The sequence below is a fragment of the Zootoca vivipara genome, chromosome 7, assembly GCF_963506605.1.
Source record: "Zootoca vivipara chromosome 7, rZooViv1.1, whole genome shotgun sequence".
In the NCBI taxonomy this organism is placed as follows: domain Eukaryota; kingdom Metazoa; phylum Chordata; class Lepidosauria; order Squamata; family Lacertidae; genus Zootoca; species Zootoca vivipara.
Window position 1 is genome coordinate 61,875,725 of NC_083282.1, and position 21,857 is coordinate 61,897,581.

General features: G+C 43.7%; 1 protein-coding gene across 1 annotated transcript in view; it reads left to right on the plus strand.

Annotated features, from left to right (window-relative positions):
* Window positions 1–1,665: 1,665 nt before the first annotated feature.
* LRIG2 (leucine rich repeats and immunoglobulin like domains 2) overlaps window positions 1,666–21,857 on the plus strand; it is a 47,234-nt gene continuing 27,042 nt past the window's right edge. The window contains exon 1 of the mRNA XM_035121841.2: window positions 1,666–1,937. Within this exon, the coding sequence (XP_034977732.2) occupies window positions 1,711–1,937 (227 nt within the window). The 5' untranslated portion in view covers window positions 1,666–1,710. The remainder of the gene's footprint in view (window positions 1,938–21,857) is intronic.

Below are 21,857 nucleotides of genomic sequence, written 5' to 3' on the forward strand. Positions count from 1 at the left end.
GTCTAATAAAACTCAGGAGCACAACCCCTGCTTAGAATCCCTTCTCACTTGACACAAAAGGTGGCAACTGAGATGGCCCATAACACTTGAAGCCAGAGGCAGAAAGTATAAATGGCATCTTCACATTGTGAAAATATTATAATAAGCTAAATGATTGGCAGTTTGATGCCCTTTAATGGCATCTCAACCTCTGTTGCCTGAGGCAAATAACCTCACCCTGCCTAATGGTAGCACCCATTCTGACTGGCAAAAGTATGCAGAAAATACTGATTTCCCCCCCAAGAAGATAAGGCCCTAATCAGGTCATTTAACAGCAGCTAGACCAAAAAGGGCTGGATAGAATTTTGGGATGCTCTGTTACAAGAAGAAATGACAACCTCCTCTGCAGACTCCAGGATGCATTGTGTAGCAGAAAGTGATGCGTGTGTGATTTTTTTGTGGTGCAATCCATTGACACTGATATCTGCACTTTGACAGAGGTATTCAGGGGAGGGGGTTCCTGAAGACATCAAAAAGATCCATAGCATTGTTCAGGCCAATGCAGCATGAGCAAGGGTCATAAGGGTTCTACACACCAGCCCTGCTCTCAGCATTCTGTGCTTGCTGGCCTTGCATGCTCCCCTCACGTACAATGGTCTGAAGAGAGATAAGTGCATTTGTTTGGGATCACAGATAACACTGAGATAATGGGGGAGGGGGGCAGCTTAGTATGCTCAGCCAAACACTCTTGAGGGACACTCTTCATAGGGAAGGGAGCAGTCCTTGGGGAGGGGTTTGAGCTCTACTTTGATGGTGAAGAAATCTGGACAGAGGACGAGATGGTTGGACAGTGTCTCGAAGCTACGAACATGAGTCTGACCAAACTGCGGGAGGCAAGACAGGAGTGCCTGGAGTGCTATGGTCCATGGGGTCACGAAGAGTCGGACACGACTAAACAACAACATGTAAGATCAGCAGGATCAATGCCTTAGATTCACGTTTTCGCACAATGGTGACGCTAGGAAGTGCCAGGTCCCTGATTTTCATGGTTCTGTTCATAGACATGGATATATAATGTGGAATTGGATGGGTAGATGTGTAGGGATTAAATATTTTAAAAACAACACTGGAGTCCTGTATTTATGGGGAGATGGTGAGGGTCGCACAGCTTCAGGACTGACCACATCCCTTTTAGCCCGCAAGCACGGAGCGGGAGGGCAGACGCCTAATCCCCACAGGTGGATAGATAAGCAGCGCAGCCCCGTTCCGCAGCTCCGCAGCGAGTAAGCCCCGCTGAAAACAGTGGACTTCGGGGCAAACACACCTAGGACCGGGCTGCTGAAGGCGCTCGAGTCAACCTTACCGCCGTCCCCGGTGAAAGTAAGCGTGGAGGGCGGAGTTTCACCCCCCGCGGTGCAATTGCCCCGCCCCGCCCGGCCCTTTCCTCCGCCGACGCTCAAGCACCTCCCTCCGGCGGCCCGAGGCGCCTCCGCGGCCCCGCCCCTCCTCTCCGAACATTCTCCCAAGGCTCGGCGCGCGTGCGCAGAGCTCGGCCAGGCCCAGGCCGGATCCTCCCCTGTGGGCTCAGCTCTGCGCACTGGCAGGCAGCGGGGAGCAAGCAGGGGGCGGGGCGTGCGTGAGGCCGAGCTCGTAGCGGCGAGGCCTGGCTTGGCAGGGCCTTCGCGGGGGCGGGAAGGGGAGGGGGAAGAAAGAGAAAGAGAGGGACGGAGGATGCGGTGGTGCTCCGGGCCTGGCTGGGGGGCGCCGCCAATGGCGCTGTTCCCGCCGGCGGCGCTGCTGCTGCTGCTGCTCCCCCTCCCGCCTCTTTTCCAAGGGGCGTCCGGGGATCCGTGCGCCGCCTCGCCTTGCTCTTGCCGGCGAGGTGTGTTGGACTGCAGCCGCCTCCGCTTGTCCGGCCTGCTCTCGCCTTTGCCTCGCAGCGGTGGCCCCTCCGCGAGGTGAGTAGCCTCTTTTCTGCGTCTCCCTCCTCACGTTCCCTAGCGGGGCTTTTTCACCAGGGGCAGGAGGGTCTCCGCCCCGCAGACACGGCAGGTGCTTCCACCTCCCCCCTCAGTCGTCACGGGCAAAGCGCTTCGCTTCTTCAGTGGTATCCTGAATGGGGGTTTCAGAAGTTGTCCTTTTCAGATCCTAAAGGGTAAATCTCGCCTCCCGTCTCGCTTTTTCTCCTTGACGCGGGGCAAAGCTGAGTGAGGGGAGGCTGTATGCGTGGATGCTGAAGGATGGGCAGGTAAAAGGATCTTGTGGATCCCCTCGCTTGCCAAGTTTGTGTCTCAAAACAATGGGAACTGTTTGAGTCTTCTCTCTCCCCCTCCTAACTGTGGATTTCTGTTTGTTCGCCAAATGGTGGGACCCTCACGTGCAACTCGTTTGTGTGAAGGGATCCGCTCTAGGTTCTGCTGCTGTTACAACAGCCTAGTTCGCCTGCCGGTTTCTGTTGTGTCGTATTATCGCTTATTGGAACTTTTTTCAGACAGCGTTTCCACTTGGTCATGATAAAAGTTGGCAGGAGTTGCTACTGATAATCTGAACCTGGCCTTGGTGAATCTGTGGCATGGTCTGTTAACTTTTGCTGAACACACAAAAAAAGACAAAAACACCAGTTGTGGAGTTTTGCTGTACCGGCTAAGTTTCCACAATCAGGCAAATCCAACAGTGTTGTTATTAAGGCAGGGGTGGAGAAACTGTGGCCTTCCAGATGTTGATGGACTCCCAACTCTCATCAGCCCTAGCCAGTTATGATCAGAATTGAGGTCTGACAAAATCTGGAGAGGACACCAGTTGCTCAGTCCTGTTATCAGATGATGTTTACTTCAAAGCAGGCAGATAGGAGACTGTTTTCAATGTCATTAAGGAACGTGTGACAATGTTCCAAGAAGTGCTGAAGTATGTTCACTAGAAGATAAAGGACTAGGTAGTTACTGTGCTGTTCCCCCATGAGTGGACCCTTTTATCATGTTACACAGATGTTACACTTGCCTGTCAGTTATATCACTTAGTGGTATAAAGGTAAAGGGACCCCTGACCATTAGGTCCAGTTGTGACTGACTCGGGGGTTGTGGCACTCATATTGCGTTATTGGCCAAGGGAGCCCGCGTACAGCTTCCAGGTCATGTGGCCAGCATGACAAAGCCGCTTCTGGCAAACCAGAGCAGCACACGGAAACGCCGTTTACCTTCCCGCTGCAGCGGTACCTATTTATCTACATGCACTTTTATGTGCTTTCGAACTGCTAGGTTGGCAGGAGTTGGGACCGAGCAACGAGCTCACCCCATCGCGGGGATTCGAACCACCGATCTTCTGATTGGCAAGCCCTAGGCTCTGTGGTTTAACCCACAGCGCCACCTGCGCCCCAATACTTAGTAGTATAGATATGGGTTATTGTGGAGCAATATATAAAGCTATATAGTATGACTCTTGTTACCCATAAAGATGGCTATTAAAGTGTATTGAGCAGGGGTCAGCAAACTTTTTCAGCAGGGGTCCGTTCCGCTGTCCCTCAGACCTTGTGGGAGGACACATTCTACTCATGTAAAAACATGCTTATTCCTGGACCGTCCGTGGGCCAGATTTAGAAGGCGATTGGGCCGCATCTGGCCCCCGGGTCTTAGTTTGGGGATCCCTGGTATTAAGCATCAGTTACAATCATTACTTCTCTAATTGTTTCTGTTTCTGTAGTTCTGATTCCAACCATTTCAAGAGTGTCCCTTTTCTGATGGGCAACTTTGGTGCTGTCCTCATGAAAATAAGTTGCCCCAGTATTCCTTTTCTTAGTGTCTATCCACTCAAATATACATGTTGGTAGTTTTTATGTCAGTGTAGTTGTCATGAAACATGTATACCATGTTGAGCTCCTTGAAAGAAAAGATGGGATATAAATGTACCAAATAAACCAATTTGACTTCTAACAACTAATTTTGGTAAGTGTAGTAGGTTGCAGGTATTGGAAGTTCTCTGTGAGAAGTTCACAAGACCCCCCTTGATGGAATCACAATACTTGGGAGAGGGGCAACTGCTAAACTTACTGTAGTAGTCTTGCCTTGCTTGGGGAAGATCCTGGGGTGTGCCTTTGTGCTATTCAGTGAGACACTGAAGCATCATTGATGGTTAAAGTAACTCTATGCTAAATATTGTTCTGTGTAGTCAGCTAGTGTCTATAAATAGCATACCAAAGGCAAGTGAAAAGGGTAAGGTAGTGTACATTTATGTATTTGTATTGTTTTGACTTTTAGAAGACATTTGAAGGCAGCCCTGTTTAGGGAGGCTTTTTAATGTTTAATAGATTACTGTATTTTATTTTTCTGTTGGAAGCTGCCCAGAGTGGCTGGGGAAACCCTGCCACAAGGGCGGGGTATAAATAATAAATATTATTATTATTATTATTATTATTATTATTGACTTGTAAAAATGGAATCTGTCTGCAATTCATATTGTGAAAGACAGAACTGGGATTTCTTTTTGCAGTGTGGTTGCTGTTTTTGTTTCTGATGAGACTCTTCTAGTCATTGTTCATGAGCCCAGGGCTGTTTCTGACCTCTCATAGTTGGCCTTCATGCCAGGTCGTTTAATTATGAGACTACTTACTTTGCTTCCTAATAATGGTATTGCTACTGACTGTGGAAGGCAGTTGCTAGTTAGGTTACTTTGAATATTTTGGGGATATTATAGTCAAGCCAGAGGAGTGTGATTTGTTTGTTTTTTGTCATGCATCTAAATCTGCACAATAAAGCAGAGAATGGCTAAACTTGTCATTTACAGTACACAAGAAAAAGTATCGTGGCACTTAAAATCCAGAACTTGGATCCTATTGACGTCAGTATGAAAAACTTGCCATGACTCAGTTAAGTCCTGCTGGAACTAAATTCAACTAATTTACACAGCAATCTTAACCCTATTTACCTGGGAGTAAGCCGGGTTGAATTCAGAGGGCTTCTGAGTAGACATTAAATTTGCAGCCTTTAATTTAGAGACCAACAGATGTATTCCAGCATAAGATTTTGTAGACTTGAGCTCACTTTGTCAAGATTCATGAAGTCTTATCCTCAGTTGGCAGATTATATATACACATGTGGGTACAGAGAGAGAAAATGATAAACAATGGGGTCTGTGACATTTCTGTGCAAAGCCCAAATGTATACAGGCTCAGATGTATATTCCTTGCTTAGAGATGTCACAGACCTTTTGCATTTTATGTCCTGTTGGCCCCACAGTTCAGAATTTCCATTAGTCTTGTATGCACAGATATATACTGTATGTGCATACAAGACTAATGTGTTTTCCTTCACAATATGTCTTTCTAAATAAAGGAGCTGTGGCTTTTTTTTTTAAAAAAAAAGCTCTTTGGAAGAAATGTGTTGTAAGTGCATAAAACCCCTGTTTGAAATCTGATTACTTTTCTGCATAGGTGTTTATGAAGTGTATGTAATCCTTTAGTGCAGTCTAATCTTAAATTACAATTTTTTGATACTTCTGAATATGATGCCTAATTTATTTATCCAAATTTATAGACCATCACACATAGTGATTTCCAGGGTGTCATGAAATAAACATCTGTTACACAAAGAATGTATGTTAGTTAAAATGGTCACTAAAAGTAATTTTTTAATAAAGCAGAAGAGCCTGGAAGTACTTAAACACAAAAGTGGTCTCACTACTTTACCTCACATGCTTGGGAGAATAAGAATGCTTTTGTGGCAGAAACCTGTCAGGGGCTCTGTCTTCTCAGCTTCAAGCAATAGCATATTTGACAGTCAGACCACAACAGAGAAAGCTCTCATATAGCTACCTCACTGCCTAGTGCAACAAGCCTACCAACCACAGGGTCCAGGATGAATTGTATGAGAGAAGAGCTTTACCAATCTTGCAGCCTGATCCTGTGCATATTGACTTGTAAGTAAATTCCACTGAATTCAGTGGAAAATGTTCCTATGTAAGAGTTTGGGATTGTAGGCAGAAGTACATGAGATGCTTTGTGCTACTTTGCTTGATTAAGTAAATCTGGTGAACAGTTGCTAGCTGCTCTCTAAGTTTAATTGAAAAAATGTGTTTTGCTTTTAAAGGTTTAGAAAAGTGCTATCATTGCTTGTGGTTCCTGCTCTTAGAAAATGCTCTGCTACTGAGTGTGGGCTTTATTTAATCAAGATAAGAGAGCCACGTCATATGGCATTTAGCTTTTCATATTGTGTAATAAATGTGTGACTTAGTTCTGTTGTGCAAGACTTACACCAAACAGGATATAGATGGTAACACATGGAGCCCTAAAACAAAACATTACAGTGTGAAAATCCTTTGTTCAGGGTTCCAGTCTCTTCATTCCATTCCGCCCCTCCAAACCTCAACAGTTAGTCAGCATTCCATTTTCACTGAGCATGCTGAGTCCTCTAGTACTTAATCCAAGCTGCAGGAAAATCTTTAATTTTGTTCATTTTTTCAACCACTTATATACTGCTTAACACTATAGTTTCTAAGTGGTGTACAAAAGGGATACAGTGGAAATAAAATTGGTTAAAGTTAACTGTAAAATCAGAAACACTTAAAATACCTGCTGTAATTTAAAAAAGTCTTCACCAAGCTCCACAAGCATACTGATGACACTTTGCTCCAAATCCTGAAATGATTGTTCCTTATGTCACATGGACATTTAATAGCACTGAGGACAAAATAGTGCCTGGTGGCACCTCATAGTACAAATGCCAGGTGGGCCCAGAACATTCCTGCTACATTGCTCTCTGGAACCAGCTTTGCAAGTAAGATCAGAAGCACCTTAAAGCAGTGTTCCTGAAAACTCATCCTGCAAAATGTATGCATCTAGAATTTTGTTTGATCTAATTTTGAATACATCATTGAAACTTGCTTTTTTATTTTTTACATGAATGCTTTATGATTTCCAATCCTTGTTCCCTTTTAAAAACTGTTTAATAGTTACTGTTAAACTAAACATTTTCCTTTTATTTATGCTGTTTTTACTTTATCACTTGATAGTCAGAGGATGATCACCATTTTCTTTTGCTATAGAGGTCAACTTAAAAAAGAAATCAGTAATATTAGCTTAGCATGGTGATAGAGACAAGAACATGCCCCTCTCCCAGGTTGAGGCAGCTGGTTCATGATGACAAACCTTCACTTGCAGTCAATACCAGCCAAGAGTTGTTGACCCTGTGCATGTTGTACAGCAGCTAATGGAGTCCACAGACTATGGTGATATTAAAAAATATTTATAGCCCACTCTTCCACAGAATTGTTAGTGCTCAGGGACCTAACATTTTAAATAACAATGAAATTCAAGAGGCATCCAAAAAAGACAAGTGCAGAAGATGCAACCAGTCTTTAAAATAAGATCACAAAAGTATCCTTGAAGAACTCAGCATGTCAAATGCCTGTTGGACTAATACTAAAATGTCTTAAAGTGGCAAAAAGCAAGGAGAGAGAAGGCCAAACTGGCACCCAAGATAGGGAGTTCCACAATCTAGGCTCACTTCTGTGATCTAACCAGCTGTGCCTTGTTCACAATCAAAACATGAAGAAGAGCTTCCCTAATGGATCTTAGGGTGGAAGCAAGTTGATACGGGAGGAGACAAACCCTCAGGGATCCTGAGCACATGCTGTTTATGAGTTCAGTGATAATCACCAACAGTTTGAATTGTAAATACGCAAGTAGTGCAGCTGTTGTAAAACAGGTACAATATGCTCATGTAGACAAACATCAACTACCGGTAGTTTTGTTGCTGATACATTCTGGATCAACTGACGTTTCTGTAGGCTCTTCAAAGGAAGCCCCACGTAGAGTGCATTGCAAAAGTTCAGTCTAGTTGCAGTTGGTGCACCACCCTAAGCAGGTCAAAAATGATAGATCCATTCACAATCTGTCAAACTGATAGTTAAATAAACTTCCAGGTTCAGAGGCATTATATAATTTACAGTATTCAGTGCTGGTGACAAACTATGGGAGAGCATTTTGCTTTTGTGCCCTGGCCATTCCCTGAAATGTATTGCTGATTTGGATAGGCCTTTGATCTTGCTCATCGGGGCTGTTCTCTTTTAAATAAACATATTTTTTCTATTCAAAATCTCCACTTGAACTTCCAATCCATGCATTTTAACATGGTGTCCATGTGGAGAATGGATGTTGGTATTGTCTTATGGATTGACTGCTTTAACTGTGACTGGTTTAACTGTGATCTGTATCTATAGCCCAGGTGTCTTTCTGGGAAAGGATTCTTCAACAATGTCTGAGCATCATATCCCCCCCCCCAAAAAAAGCATTTGCAGAGTGTGTCAAGTACTGTACTCAATTAAAGCCCATAAAGTAGAGGGTGTACCCTATGATGAGCTATGGACACCTGTCATGTATGATCTAGTTGAGATTCCTGCATTGCAGGGGGTTGGACTAGATGACCCTCAGGTTCCCTTCCAACTCTATGATTCTGTGTATTTGCTAGCTCTCTGGATTGTAGGTGTAGTGTTCATTGGATTAATGCAAAGCGCTCAAATACCAAGTCTTGTACAGAAGTTTAGTTGCCTTGAGTTTTCTTATAACAAAAAGTATGGGTGGTTTTCAGTTAAATATTTGCACTGGTGCAAATATTTGTGCTAGTGCAGTGTGCTTTCCTGTCTCTCCTCCCCTTGTGTGTGCCCCCAAATCTGCTCTGGAGGGTTGGGGACAGAATCAGGAGGTGTGGGGGAGGAAAGTAGGGATCATTCAGTTGCTCCATAGGCATCCTTGTGGTGATGAAGTGTTATTAGGAACACAGGAAGCACCCATATACCGAATCAAACCATAGCTCAGTGTTGTCTACGCTCACAGGCAACTCCAGGGTTTCAGGCAGTGAATCTCTCATCCCTACCTGGAGATACTAGGGATTGAGCCTAGGGTCTTCTGCATGCCCTTAGAGCCACCTTGAAATAAAATAAATGTTGAAAGTCTTTGAGCACAATGATACGTACTTCAAAGTAAACATGTAAGATTTGCAATGCACATGTGTTAATTTCCTCAAATTCACTAAATTGAAGGGGTGGAGATGAGCAAGAACTCACAACCTATAAGCCGTTTGGGATTAAATCAGTTCACACCTTGATAATAAATAGTTCTTGCTATTATAGCCAAGTATTTATCTTAATTAAGTTTTAAATGTTCTTAATGCCAGTCCTGGCCAAGACAGTTTATGATTTTACAATTACTTAATCTGAAACAAAGGAAGTTCTCTTCTGTGTCGCCTCCCAATTCCCCACCCCCTTTAATTCAGTACTTGGTTTCCAACAAAAAGGAGGGGGAAGGGCTAGTATATCTGTGGAGAAAAGCGGAGGAGCTACAACACACTTTCTCATTTTCTTGCTTGTTACAGTATAAAAAATTTAGCTCAAGGCTGCTGAGCCATCTAACTCAGTATTGTCGAGTCTGGTGACAGTTTCCCCAGGGTCTCAAACAGGGTCTTTCCCACCTCGAGATGCCAGGAATTGAACCAAGGACCTTCTGCATGTAAAGTGTGTGCCCTGTCACTGAACAACAGCCTTTCCCCATAACTATGATGTGCAGTGAATGAAACAAAACAATGATTTATCACTTTTAAAACTATAAAGTCTGTAATTTAAAAAGTACTTGTTTTGGCAAGTGTATCCCAGCCATTCTTAAGAACATATGAAGAGCCTTCTGGATCAGGCCAGTGGCCCATTTTGTCCAGCATCCTGTTCTCTCTACTAGCCATTGATTGCCTTTACACCCATTAATTTGTTTTATTCTCTTTCAAAGTTGGTGGCCATAACTGTGGACTGTGTGAAGAGTTATTTTGTCAGTCCTGACTTCTCCGATGTTCAGCTTCATTGGATGTTCATGAGTTCTAACGTTATGGGAGAGGGAGAAAAGCTTTTCCTCTATCGACTTTCTCCATGCTATGCATAATTTTATGCACTTCTATCACGTCTCCTCTTAATCACCTTTTATCTAAACTAAAAGGCTACAAATTTGGCATCCTTTCCTCGTAGGGGAGTTTCTCCATTCCCTTGACCATGCAACTTCACTCTCTGCAATCCCTTTTTGTTTTAACAACTCTGAACAACTTAGTATCATTAGCATCTTGGCCATCTTGCTGCTCACCTCTTAACCCCAGATGGTTTATGAACAAATTAAAAAGCACAAGTTCCAGGATTGATCCTTAGGGGATTCCACTGTCTACCTCCCTCCAACAGGAACAGTGTCCATTTATTCCTACTCTTTGCTTCCTGTTGAGCTACTCTTGGGGAATAGAAACTGTTTATTTATTATTTCATGATTGCTAAACTTACTTGGGGGGGGGGGTGTCTGTTGAAAGCCTTTTTTAAAAGTCCACATACATAATATCAAGTAGATCACTTCTTCCTATTATGCTTGTTGATACTGTCAAATAACTCTAATAGGTTAGTGAGACAGGACTTGCCCTTGTGGAAGCCATGCTGCCTGTGCTTCAGCAAGGCTTATTCTTCTATATATTTGGTGATTTTATCTTTAACAATGCATTTTGTCAGACATTAAACTATGTGGCCTGTAATTTCCAGGAACACCCCCCCCCCCACCAACCTGATTCCTTTTTAAAAAATGGTGTTACACTGGCCGTTTCCAGTCCCTGGGTATGGAGGCTGAACTGAGGAAGGGTTGTTTTCCACATGGGGTATTGAATCATGTGAGACCCTTGCTTTCATTCTAAAGTGATGCAAATAGGGAGTTACATTTTGATTCATTAACACTTCATGGTAATTCAGAAAATAAGTATAGTTCCTGATGGAATTCAAGTGAAACAGTAGGCTTTCTTAAACGAGATACTCTTGCTTTAACTCTACAAAGCAGAATTTTTGACAGAATTACAAGCCTGGTAGATGAAGGGAATGCTGTGGATGTAGCCTATCTTGATTTCAGCAAGGCCTTCGACAAGGTGCCCCATGATATTCCTGTAAAGAAGCTGGTAAAATGCAGGCTAGACAATGCTACCATTCAGTGGATTTGTAACTGGCTGACTGACCGAACCCAAAGGGTGCTCATCAATGGCTCCTCTTCATCCTGGAGAGAAGTGACTAGTGGGGTGCCACAGGGTTCTGTCTTGGGCCCAGTCTTATTCAACATCTTTATCAATGACTTGGATGATGGGCTTGAGGGCATCCTGTTCAAGTTTGCAGATGACACAAAATTGGGATGGGTGGCTAATACCCCAGAGGACAGGATCACACTTCAAAATGAACTTAACAAATTAGAGAACTGGGCCAAAGCAAACAAGATGAATTTTAACAAGGAGAAATGTAAAGTACTACACTTGGGCAATAATAATAATAATAATAATAATAATAATAATAATAGGCACAAATAATAATAATAATAATAATTTATTATTTATACCCCGCCCATCTGGCCGGGTTCCCCCAGCCACTCTGGGCGGCTTCCAACAAAACAGAAATTCTAAAATACAGAAATCCATCAAACATTAAAATACAGAAATCCATCAAACATTAAAAGCTTCCCTAAACAGGGCTGCCTTGAGATGCCTTCTAAAGGTCTGGTAATTGTTGTTCTCTTTGACCTCTAGTGGGAGGGCATTCCACAGGGTGGGTGCCACTACCGAGAAGGCCCTCTGCCTGGTTCCCTGTAACTTGGCTTCTCGTAGTGAGGGAACCGCCAGAAGGCCCTCGGAGCTGGACCTCAGTGTCCGGGCAGAACGATGGGGGTGGAGACGCTCCTTCAGGTATACCGGACCGAGGCCGTTTAGGGCTTTAAAGGTCAACACCAACACTTTGAATTGTGCTCGGAAACGTACTGGGAGCCAATGTAGGTCTTTCAGGACTGGTGTTATGTGGTCTCGGCGGCCGCTCCCAGTCACCAGTCTAGCGGCCGCATTCTGGATTAGTTGTAGTTTCCGGGTCACCTTCAAAGGTAGCCCCACGTAGAGCGCATTGCAGTAGTCCAAGCGAGAGATAACTAGAGCATGCACCACTCTGGAGAGACAGTCAGTGGGCAGGTAGGGACTCAGCCTGCGTACCAGATGGAGCTGATAAACAGCTGTCTTGGACACAGAGTTGACCTGTGCCTCCATGGACAGCTGTGAGTCTAAGATGACTCCCAGGCTGCGCACCTGGTCTTTCAGGGGCACAGTTACCCCATTCAGGACCAGGGAGTCCTCCACACCCGCCCGCCTCCTGTCCCCCACAAACAGTACTTCTGTCTTGTCAGGATTCAATCTCAATCTGTTAGCCGCCATCCATCCTCCAACCGCCTCCAAGCACTCACACAGGACCTTCACCGCCTTCACTGGTTCTGATTTAAAAGAGAGGTAGAGCTGGGTATCATCAGCATACAAATACAGGATGGGTGACACCTGGCTTGAGAGCAGTACATGTGAAAAGGATCTAGGAGTCTTGTTGGACCACAAACTTGACATGAGTCAACAGTGTGATGCAGCAGCTAAAAAAGCTAATGCAATTCTGGGCTGCATCAATAGTATAGCGTCTAGATCAAGGGAAGTAATAGTACCACTGTATTCTGCTCTGGTCAGACCTCACCTGGAGTACTGTGTCCCGTTCTGGGCACCACAGTTCAAGAAGGATACTGACAAGCTGGAACGTGTCCAGAGGAGGGCAACCAAAATGGTCAAAGGCCTGGAAACGGTGCCTTAGGGAGCTGGGTATGTTTAGCCTGGAAAAGAGAAGGTTAAGGAGTGATATGATAGCCATGTTCAAATATATAAAAGGATGTCATATAGAGGAGGGAGAAAGGTTGTTTTTTGCTGCTCCAGAGAAGCGGATATGTAGCAATAGATTCAAACTACAAGAAAGAAGATTCCACCTAAACATTAGGAAGAACTTCCTGACAGTAAGAGCTGTTCGACAGTGGAATTTGCTGCCAAGGAGTGTGGTGGACTCTCCTTCTTTGGAGGTCTTTAAGCAGAGGCTTGACAGACATATGTCAGGAATGCTTTGATGGTGTTTCCTGCTTGGCAGGGGGTTGGACTGGATGGCCCTTGTGGTCTCTTCCAACTCTATGATTCTATGATTCTAAGCAGACTGGGCAGACCAGTCCCAGTACTGAAATCATCTTATTTGTGTTGTAACTGCCTATCAACACAATCATCAGTATATTATTGTGGTATATTCACAAGAAGTTCTCTGACAGTGACATGGATTTCTATCATTCATTTCTAAGAAGTTAAAAAACTATTTTGCATCAACTACTAGACATTTGATCATTCAGAATAATCCTCACTGCAAAAATATGAGAATTTTCATGTAAATTGTAACTTTAAAAGTCAATCCTTCTTTTTCTCACTCAAAACATGCTAGCTAGGAAATGCTCTGCCTGTGGTACCTATGAAGTTGAGCTTAATATTGCTTAAGTGCACTAATAATGTTCCACCATTTAGGAATTTATTGCATTTAATAAGCCTTTCAAGTCTCTTCCAGGTTACATGTAAGCCTTTGCCAAGAAAAATGGTTTCCTCATGAAGAATAAGTGAGGTGATTTGTTAGGAAAACAAAAGAAAATCTTTCCTTGACATTTGTAATGAAAGCAAATTTTTAGCTTTTCAAAAAACACCTTATGTCCAAGCAGGCAAAGGATTGTGCATACAGAACAGCTTAGCAGCAAATACAGTGAGAAGGTGGGATTCTCATGTTATGCAATCTCCGAGGTGCTATAAATAACAGCATGGGTACATTCATTGTGATTGTGGAGTATTTTGACAAATAGCAAGTTAATAGTGTGTAAAATTATTACTTTTCACTTGAATTGTCTATAATAGGTTTTCAAAGACAAAAATCAGTTGCCAGATGTCATCCTTTATTGTGATGTAGGGCACGAGGGCTTTGTTTGCCCTTGGCACATCTGCCCATTAGTTCATAACTTGCAAAACAGAACCTCATGGGATTTTGTTGGCAGTTTCTGTTGGCATAGTGGTGAAAGACACCATAGGCTGTTTTTCTAGGGCTGAATTATGAATCATTCATGGCAAAGGAAAATAGCAAGTTGGATACCCCCATGGGGGTAGCTTTGTGCTAATAGCTGATGCAGTCAAACAGGCTCTGTGGTGGGGTATTCAATATAGTCAAAGTGATTACTATTTTCTCTTCCATTTCTAACCAATCTGTCACTCTTTAGAGTGTTGCTTTTCAACAAGTGCCAAGTGAAGCCTTGCAGTGTCAAAATAAAAATGTGCTAAGTGTAGTAGAACAAACATCTAGAAATGTTTAACACCTCTAAAACTTCATAGGAATAATAATTTAAAAAACATTAATGGTAATTGAGTGGTGCTAGATGCATGGCTGGTAGTGATCCTGAGGAGTTTGCCATAAAGCATACATGGCTGACTGCATTTCTGCTGTCATATGCAGATTCCTAGGTGGGTGAAAATGATACCACTCCAAGTTCCAAGGTTGCCATTCTTATCCCTTTCACAAGCTCAAGAAAGCACAGCTAGCCAGAGGAAGAATTTTTATGCAAGCATCTTCTAAATGATATGGGCATGATAATGCTGTGCAGCAGACTTTCTCAGCCTATTCATAGTGCAAACTGCTACTTAATAATATTATCTGAAAGTTCTACCCTATTTGCAGTTAACTAATACATAGCTGCCAAGTTTTCCCTTTTCTCGCGAGGAAGCCTATTCAGCATAAGGGAAAATCCCTTAAAAAAAGGGATAACTTGGCAGCTATGCTAATAACTATAGCAACTGCTAACTTGGAGCAGTATTATTAGAAAGTCATTTGTGTTGACTCTGGAAATGATGATCTAATACCATACATCAAGGAGGATACTTTGCTGACACAGACTTAATGTTAGAAACCTATCGTCAGTTTGACCTTCTTGAAAGAAGAGCCTTTTGACATCAGGCAGCTGTACCATTTATCTGGGTCTAGAAGCTGCAGACAGAAGGAAACTGGCAATGCAGTTTGAATTTATGTGCAGCTAAGACAATCCCTGATCCCTTTTTGCCCTGGTATAGGTTGTGGTTTTTGGATGGGCACTGATTAAGCATGAAAGGTTGCTAAAACCTTTTTCTTTTTACCATAAGTGATGATGGTGGGACAAAGATGTGATTAGCTTCTGTGAGAGTGCCTCAAGTCTGCTGGAGTCTGTTCTAGGTCTTAATGTTGCGAAGCTGTATCTATAAAGTGACTGTGAGTATTTGTGTGAGTCTCTTACTTGCTGCTTCCCTCTGAAACATCTGCATTTTCACTAACATCACTTCTGGCACCGAGGAGCTGATGTTCTTCCCTCATTCTTTGCCTCAGGGACCCATTCTAGTGTGAACAAGTCCCTAGTCAGCAAAGCTCTTTTTTCTACTGTGTAGCATGAGCCTGAAGGAAGGCACAGTTTCTGTGGCAATTTCATACTGTGGAAGAAATACAAAAATAAAGGCTCCACTTTCAGTTTACAAATATAGCACAGTTACAGATTGCAGCACAGTTTTGTAGATGTCTTTGCCAAAGTCTGTAATAGCACCGTTAATGTGTGATTGGTGTTCTAAGTGTTCCAAGCTAATATTTGAAGAGTAATGTGTTTTTTGGGGGGGGGAACTGTTGCCCTTGTTTTGATTGCTGAGGAAGGAAAGATCACCCACACTTCTCTGCTACTTTGTAAATTCAGACCTAACTGCTTCAAAAATGTGCTGTGATTCTTCATACCTTCCCTGAATTATTTACAGCTTCATGGTACCGAACAGCTACATTAACAGCACCTCTGACTACATGATACTGGTATTTTAATAATTCATTGCTTACTACAGCTGAATCCCTGTAGACTAGAATATGTAGATGCTTGGTTTATAACAGCAGTAAAAGACAAACCGCTTTCCCTGCTGAGACCAACATTAGTGTATTTTTCCTGTTGATAGTCTGATAGTATGTATAGTATTGAAAAACTGAAGAGAAGACAGTTTTAACGGGCTTTATCCATAAAATTTCATGCTAGTATCCTATCTTCTTTTCCCCTCCTCCAGCCTCTTGTTTATTTCAGGAGTCCTTCCTGAATAGTGTTTGATAGGAGGGTATTGGATGCTTCTCATCCCAGCAGCAACCCATCCCATATTGTTCACGAGAGCCCTCTATTCTCTACCTCCTACAGAGGCTTTTTATAAGACAAATGAGAAAACGGGAAATTTTACTGATGTGAATTTCCTTATGTTTACTTACCTTAGGATTCAAGCGCTATATTAGAATGCTAGATATTAGTATCCAGCTAGGCTGGATTTAAGCCTTTCCAGAAGCTTAAAGATACTATATTACTTTTTTGTGGGTAAAGCAGGGTGGATAAAAACCAATGATTTAAAAATAAATAAATCAGCTTTTTTTAATTTAAATTGGATTTTTTTAAAAAAATTGGATTTTTAAAATAAAATGCTTTTGGAGGAAAAATCGTTCTAAAGATAGTTTTCTATTTAATTTACGTTATAGTCCAAAGGCTATTCATCAGGAAATAAGGATTTGTTTTAAGTTTTTCATGTGTGCTAAAACTCAGTCTGTTGTTTGTTTTTTGAATGGTTTTACTACATCAGTTAACAAACATGGATACATATGCTGTAATGTTATTGTTTTAGTTAAATAAATGCCTTTGGAAACACGATTTCCCATAGGAATGCATTGGAAACAGAAAAATTCGTAAGTCTATCTAAAAATTCATAAGTCAAAAAATCCCTATCTAAAATCACCGTTTTTTGGGGGGGGGTGTCGAGACATTCGTAAGCGCGCGGCCATTACCCCCATTCGTAAGTCGAAAAATTCGGTTGTCGAGTCGTTCATAAGTCGAAGTACCACTGTATAAACAGTTAACTTATTAAACCTCACAATACAGTGGTACCGTGTTTCCCCTTTTTTAAGACACCGTCTTATAACTTTTTTCCCTAAAAAAAAAACACGGTGTCTTATTTTCAGGGGGTGTCTTATTTTTTTAATTATGTTTTAATGGTACCTTAAGGCCTCCTTGGCCGGGCCGGCCGAGGGCTCGGGGTGCTGCTGGGTGCTCTGCATGGTGCTGCTGGGCGCTCTGTGAGGCGCTGCAGCAGGAGCAGGTTCCAGGCACCGAGGCGACAGGTCGCTGGCTCTTTGCTCTGCCCAGCACTGCCGGGCGCTCGGCGCTGCGGAGCGCTCTGCTCTGCAGCCGCCGATTCCGGCGGCGGGGCGGCAGACCTCCTCGGCTGGGGCAGGAAGAGGCCAGGCTGTTGGCTCGGCGCTCCGCCCGCTGCAGGGCGCTCCGAGCGCTCGGCGCTGCGGAGCGCTCCGCCCTGCAGCCGCCGATTCCAGCGGCGGGGAGGCAGGTCTCCTCGGCCGGGCCAGGAAGAGGCCAGGCCGCTGGCTTGGCGCTCCGCCCGCTGCAGGGCGCTCCAAGCACTCGGCGCTGCGGAGCGCTCCGCTCTGCAGCCGCCGATTCCGGCGGCGGGGCGGCAGACCTCCTCGGCTGGGGCAGGAAGAGGCCAGGCTGTTGGCTCGGCGCTCCGCCCACTGCCGGGCGCTCCGAGCGCTCGGCGCTGCGGAGCGCTCCGCCCTGCAGCCGCCGATTCCGGCGGCGGGGCGGCAGGTCTCCTCAGCTGGGCAAAAAAAAAGAAAGAGGCAGGCCGATCCTATGCGGAGCGAACCTTCATCTGCCCGCGCTTCAGCATGCGGGACCCGGGAGACGCTGCAGCAGGGAGAAGAGGCAAAGGGGGAGGAGGAGGAGGCGGTGGAGGGGGAGGTGGCTCCGGCTTCGCCTCCTTTCCTCCCTTGCAAGGCTCCTCGGCAGCCCCAGCGGAAGGCAGAACCTCAGGCCCGGGAGCCCCCAGCTGGCACTCACTGAAGGGAAAGGACTCAGCATGCCGGCGACGTGGCTCGCGTGTCTGTTAGCTGCCCCCATCGCTTGGATTCACACTGCCTCTGCCATTTTCCTGGGGCTCCGCACATGCCCAGCAGCAGCATGGGGGGGGGCTTCCCTCCCCCTTCACATCCTCCCTTCACAGCCCCCTGACAAACCCACCGCCTCCGCCGCTACCACCATGCTGCGGACCCGGCTCGGAGGTTTCGGTGGTGGTTTCGGAAGAGGGAGCGGGGGGAGGGCCCGCTTCGGCAGAGATTAAAAACTCTCTCGCGCTCTGCGAATGCGGCAGGCGCGCAAAAACTAAATAACTAAAACAACAACAGGGGGACGAAGAACGTGCGGGGTGGCAGCAGTGGCGGAGGTGGCGATAGCGAGGCTGGCCACCCTCAGGAGCTCTATCCAGGGCCGTCTTAGGTATGGCTTATTTTCGGGGTGTGGCTTATATTTCTCAAATGCTTGAAAATCCTGCTACGTCTTATATTATGACTACGTCTTAAAAAGGGGAAAACACGGTACCTCTACTTACGAATAACTCTACTTACGAATGTTTCTGCTTACGAACGGCGCTCCGTCCACCATCTTGGATGCTTACAAATGCCACAAAACTGGAAATAGTGTTTTTGTTTGAGAACTTTAAGAAAAAAGGTAAAGGACCCCTGACAGTTAAGTCCAGTTAAGTCCAGTCGCAGACAACTCTGGGGTTGCGGTGCTCATCTCGCTTTACAGGCCAAGGGAGCCAGCGTCCACAGACATTTTTTCTGGGTCATGTAGCCAGCATGACTTAAGCCGCTTCTGGAAAAACCAGAGCAGTGCACGGAAATGCCGTTTACTTTCCCGCCGGAGCGGTACCTATTTATCTACTTGCACTTTTTGGCATGGTTTTGAACTGCTAGGTTGGCAGGAGCTGGGACCGAGCAATGGGAGCTCACCCCGTCACGGAGATTCAAACCACCAACCTTCTGATTGGCAAGCCCAAGAGGCTCAGTGGTTTAGACCACAGCGCCACCTGCGTCCCTTTGAGAACTTTACCTCAGTCTAAGACCGGAATTCAAACAGTGGAAGGGCACTGGCAGCGGGAGGCCTCATTAGGTAAAGTGTGCCTCGGTTTAAGAACGGTTTCGGTTTAAGAATGGACTTCTGGAATGGATTAATTTTGTAAACCGAGGTACCATTGTATACAGATTCCCTTCTGTGGTTTGTTTTCTATATAGTAAAACTTGTTTGTGACAGAGGAAGGCTTTCTCTTTAGAGATTTCTTAATTGCCTTTTGTTTATTTGTTTTGCAACTCCCAATGAAATCCCTGTTGCAGACAGGTGTATAACTAGACTTTATTAAGGCAGCTGTGCCCTCCTATACAGGTTTAAGTTATACTTATTTTATATCTGCTTGATCTTGTAGTCAGCCCTTCATATTCCACCAGCTAATGTCCTTGCCAATGCAAAAACAGAAACCTGTAAGATAAACAACCAACCAACCAACCAACCAACCGTGTAGCAATGAATCTGACTTATTTGCCAGATTCATGCCATAAAATTACAACTGGTTGTGACAATGACAAAATAGATTGCTTGATTAAGGACACTAGAACAGCCTGCTGGATCAGAAAAATGGCCCATCTGGTCTGGCATCCTAGTCTCAGAGTGGCCAACCGGATGCCCCAAAGTAACAGCTCTCTCCTCACCTGTGTTTCCCAGCACCCGGCCAGATGGGCGGGGTATAAATAATAAATTATTATTATTATTATTCAGAAGCCTTCTGCCTCTAACAGTAGAGGTAGAACAGTTAAGCAGCAAAGCTCGAGTCAGCTTTTTGTTTCCATGTAAGGTTATTATGAATTTCTTACTTGCCTTGGCATGACTTTTGTACGCTCTGACATGTTTGGAAAGGGGAGGGGGGAAATCATCTGCTTGAATATGATTATCACTTTGTTCCTAACCAGCTATTGATTGCTTCATATAACAAGGTGCAGTTATTTTTGCCTAATATGCATGTTGCTTTTGCAACACAAGCAGCAGAGCTGCCTTTGGAAAACCTGTTTGTTGTTACTTCTGTCTGTTTAAAACATTACTAGCTAAATATTGCAATGTCTTGATGGTGTGGCAGGTTTCTGGATTACAGTATAATTGAAAATATGAAGCTGGTCATTGCAAGATTTGGTAGAAAGAATAACAGGGTAAATTATTTTGAGGAAATGTTCCACATATTTCATTACTAACCTGACAGTGGTGTGTGAATTGGCTCCTAATTGTCCACTGAGTTGCTTTGTAGTAAAGGGGTGTACAGTATCAGACTAAGCCATATTTAAGTGTATCTGAAGAAGTGTGCATGCACACGAAAGCTCATACCTATGACAAACTTAGTTGGTTTCTAAGGTGCTACTGGAAGGATTTTTTTACCATATTTAAGAGTAGTGTGAAGTTACGACTCATGACTAACTTAAGTCCATTATTTCAGTTGGTCTGCTCTAAGTATGACATAATCTGACATAACTCAAAGGTTGAAAGTTCAAAGCAGCAAATTTGTATCCTCTTGAGTCTGCTCAAACCAGATTTTTTTTAAAAAAAATCACAATTAATGAGAATTTATTTTTGATCTTCTGTCTCCTGTTTTGGTGTAGCACCTCCATTATAGCAATAATAATAATATTGCATCTTAAAAAGAGAGATGCTATAAAATGTAAGTAGCAGGTGCTGTTATCAGCTAGTATTGGGGACAAAGCTTTTAGAAAAATTGGGGAAAATAGCTACTACTTCATCGATAGATAGGTATGGCTGACTAGCTGGGGCAGAACTTTCTGTTTTAATGGAGATATTGTTCAAACATGCCAGCGTCCATCAACAGTTCGCTCATTCTGACAAGATAAACTGCTTGCCATCTTTGTTATCTGGACTGTTTCATAAACTTGCTCTAGGTGCCAACCCTGCTCTCTCACATACTGTGCTTGAGCTGTCAGCACAAGCAACCTGGGTTTCATCTCCTTTCTGGAAGAGAGCCAAAATGCATTAACAAGGTAAAAATAGAAGTCTGCTTTGATTATTGTATGTTTGTAGTTGTTTTAGGAGCGCCAGTTTTAGGCCCAAGGTCTCACTCTTAAGAAGCAGCAGGGAAATTGTTCTTGCAATAAGAAACAGCAACTTAGTCCCCCTTTGAAAGTTCAGGTTGGAACCTTCCATAAAATGCATACAATCATGCTGATGTTGACAGAATAATTTTCTTTTTTATTCAACTTTCAGAGCATTATTACTATTATTATTAATTTCAGTTCTATATTGCTTTATATTTTAAAGAAAAAAATCTCAAGAGTGCTTTGCAACACATTAAAACATCAAAGAAAACAATCCAGAATGAAACATTAATGAAGAAAGTAAAGTATAAAATTACATTCAGAGCAACATATTAGCAGGAAATGAAAATATTATCTTAAATAGCAAAGTTAACAAAAAAAATCTTAAAACATTTCAAAAGAAAACATTACTTAAAGGAAGCCAGTTAGAAAATGCACATTTAAAACAACATAATTAACAAGAGAATAAAATATTATCATAATCATTGAGCATATCTGCTGCTGTTACTGCTAAACCTTGCCATGGCAGGTGGCAGCTGAGGCTCAATGACCTGGGTCTGCACCCAGTTGGTATCTGTCCTCTTCAGCAGTCTCAGATTTTGTAGCTGGAGTTCCCACCTGGCTCTCCTAGGCCAGGTGGGGAAAGGCCTGCAAGGCAGGGAGCAGGTCTCCCAGGACTCACAGCCAATAGGTTTCCCAAATACAGTATATTATCACGGGGATAGTTAACATGGTGTCCATCACACATTTACTGGACTACAATTCCCATCGTCCCTGACCATTGGCCATACTAGCAGGGGCACCACCTTGGCTACATATGTATTTACCATAATATTCCATGTTACAGGTCTGTCTTTTGTGAATATTGTAAATTCCAGGAAAATCTTGTAAATGTTCAAAAACTTACATGCATCTACCTAATCATGACTCTAAGCATTTATAACATAAGGTGAATAAAATATGTAACCATTTTTTGGCAGTTAAAAATTCATCTTGGCGTG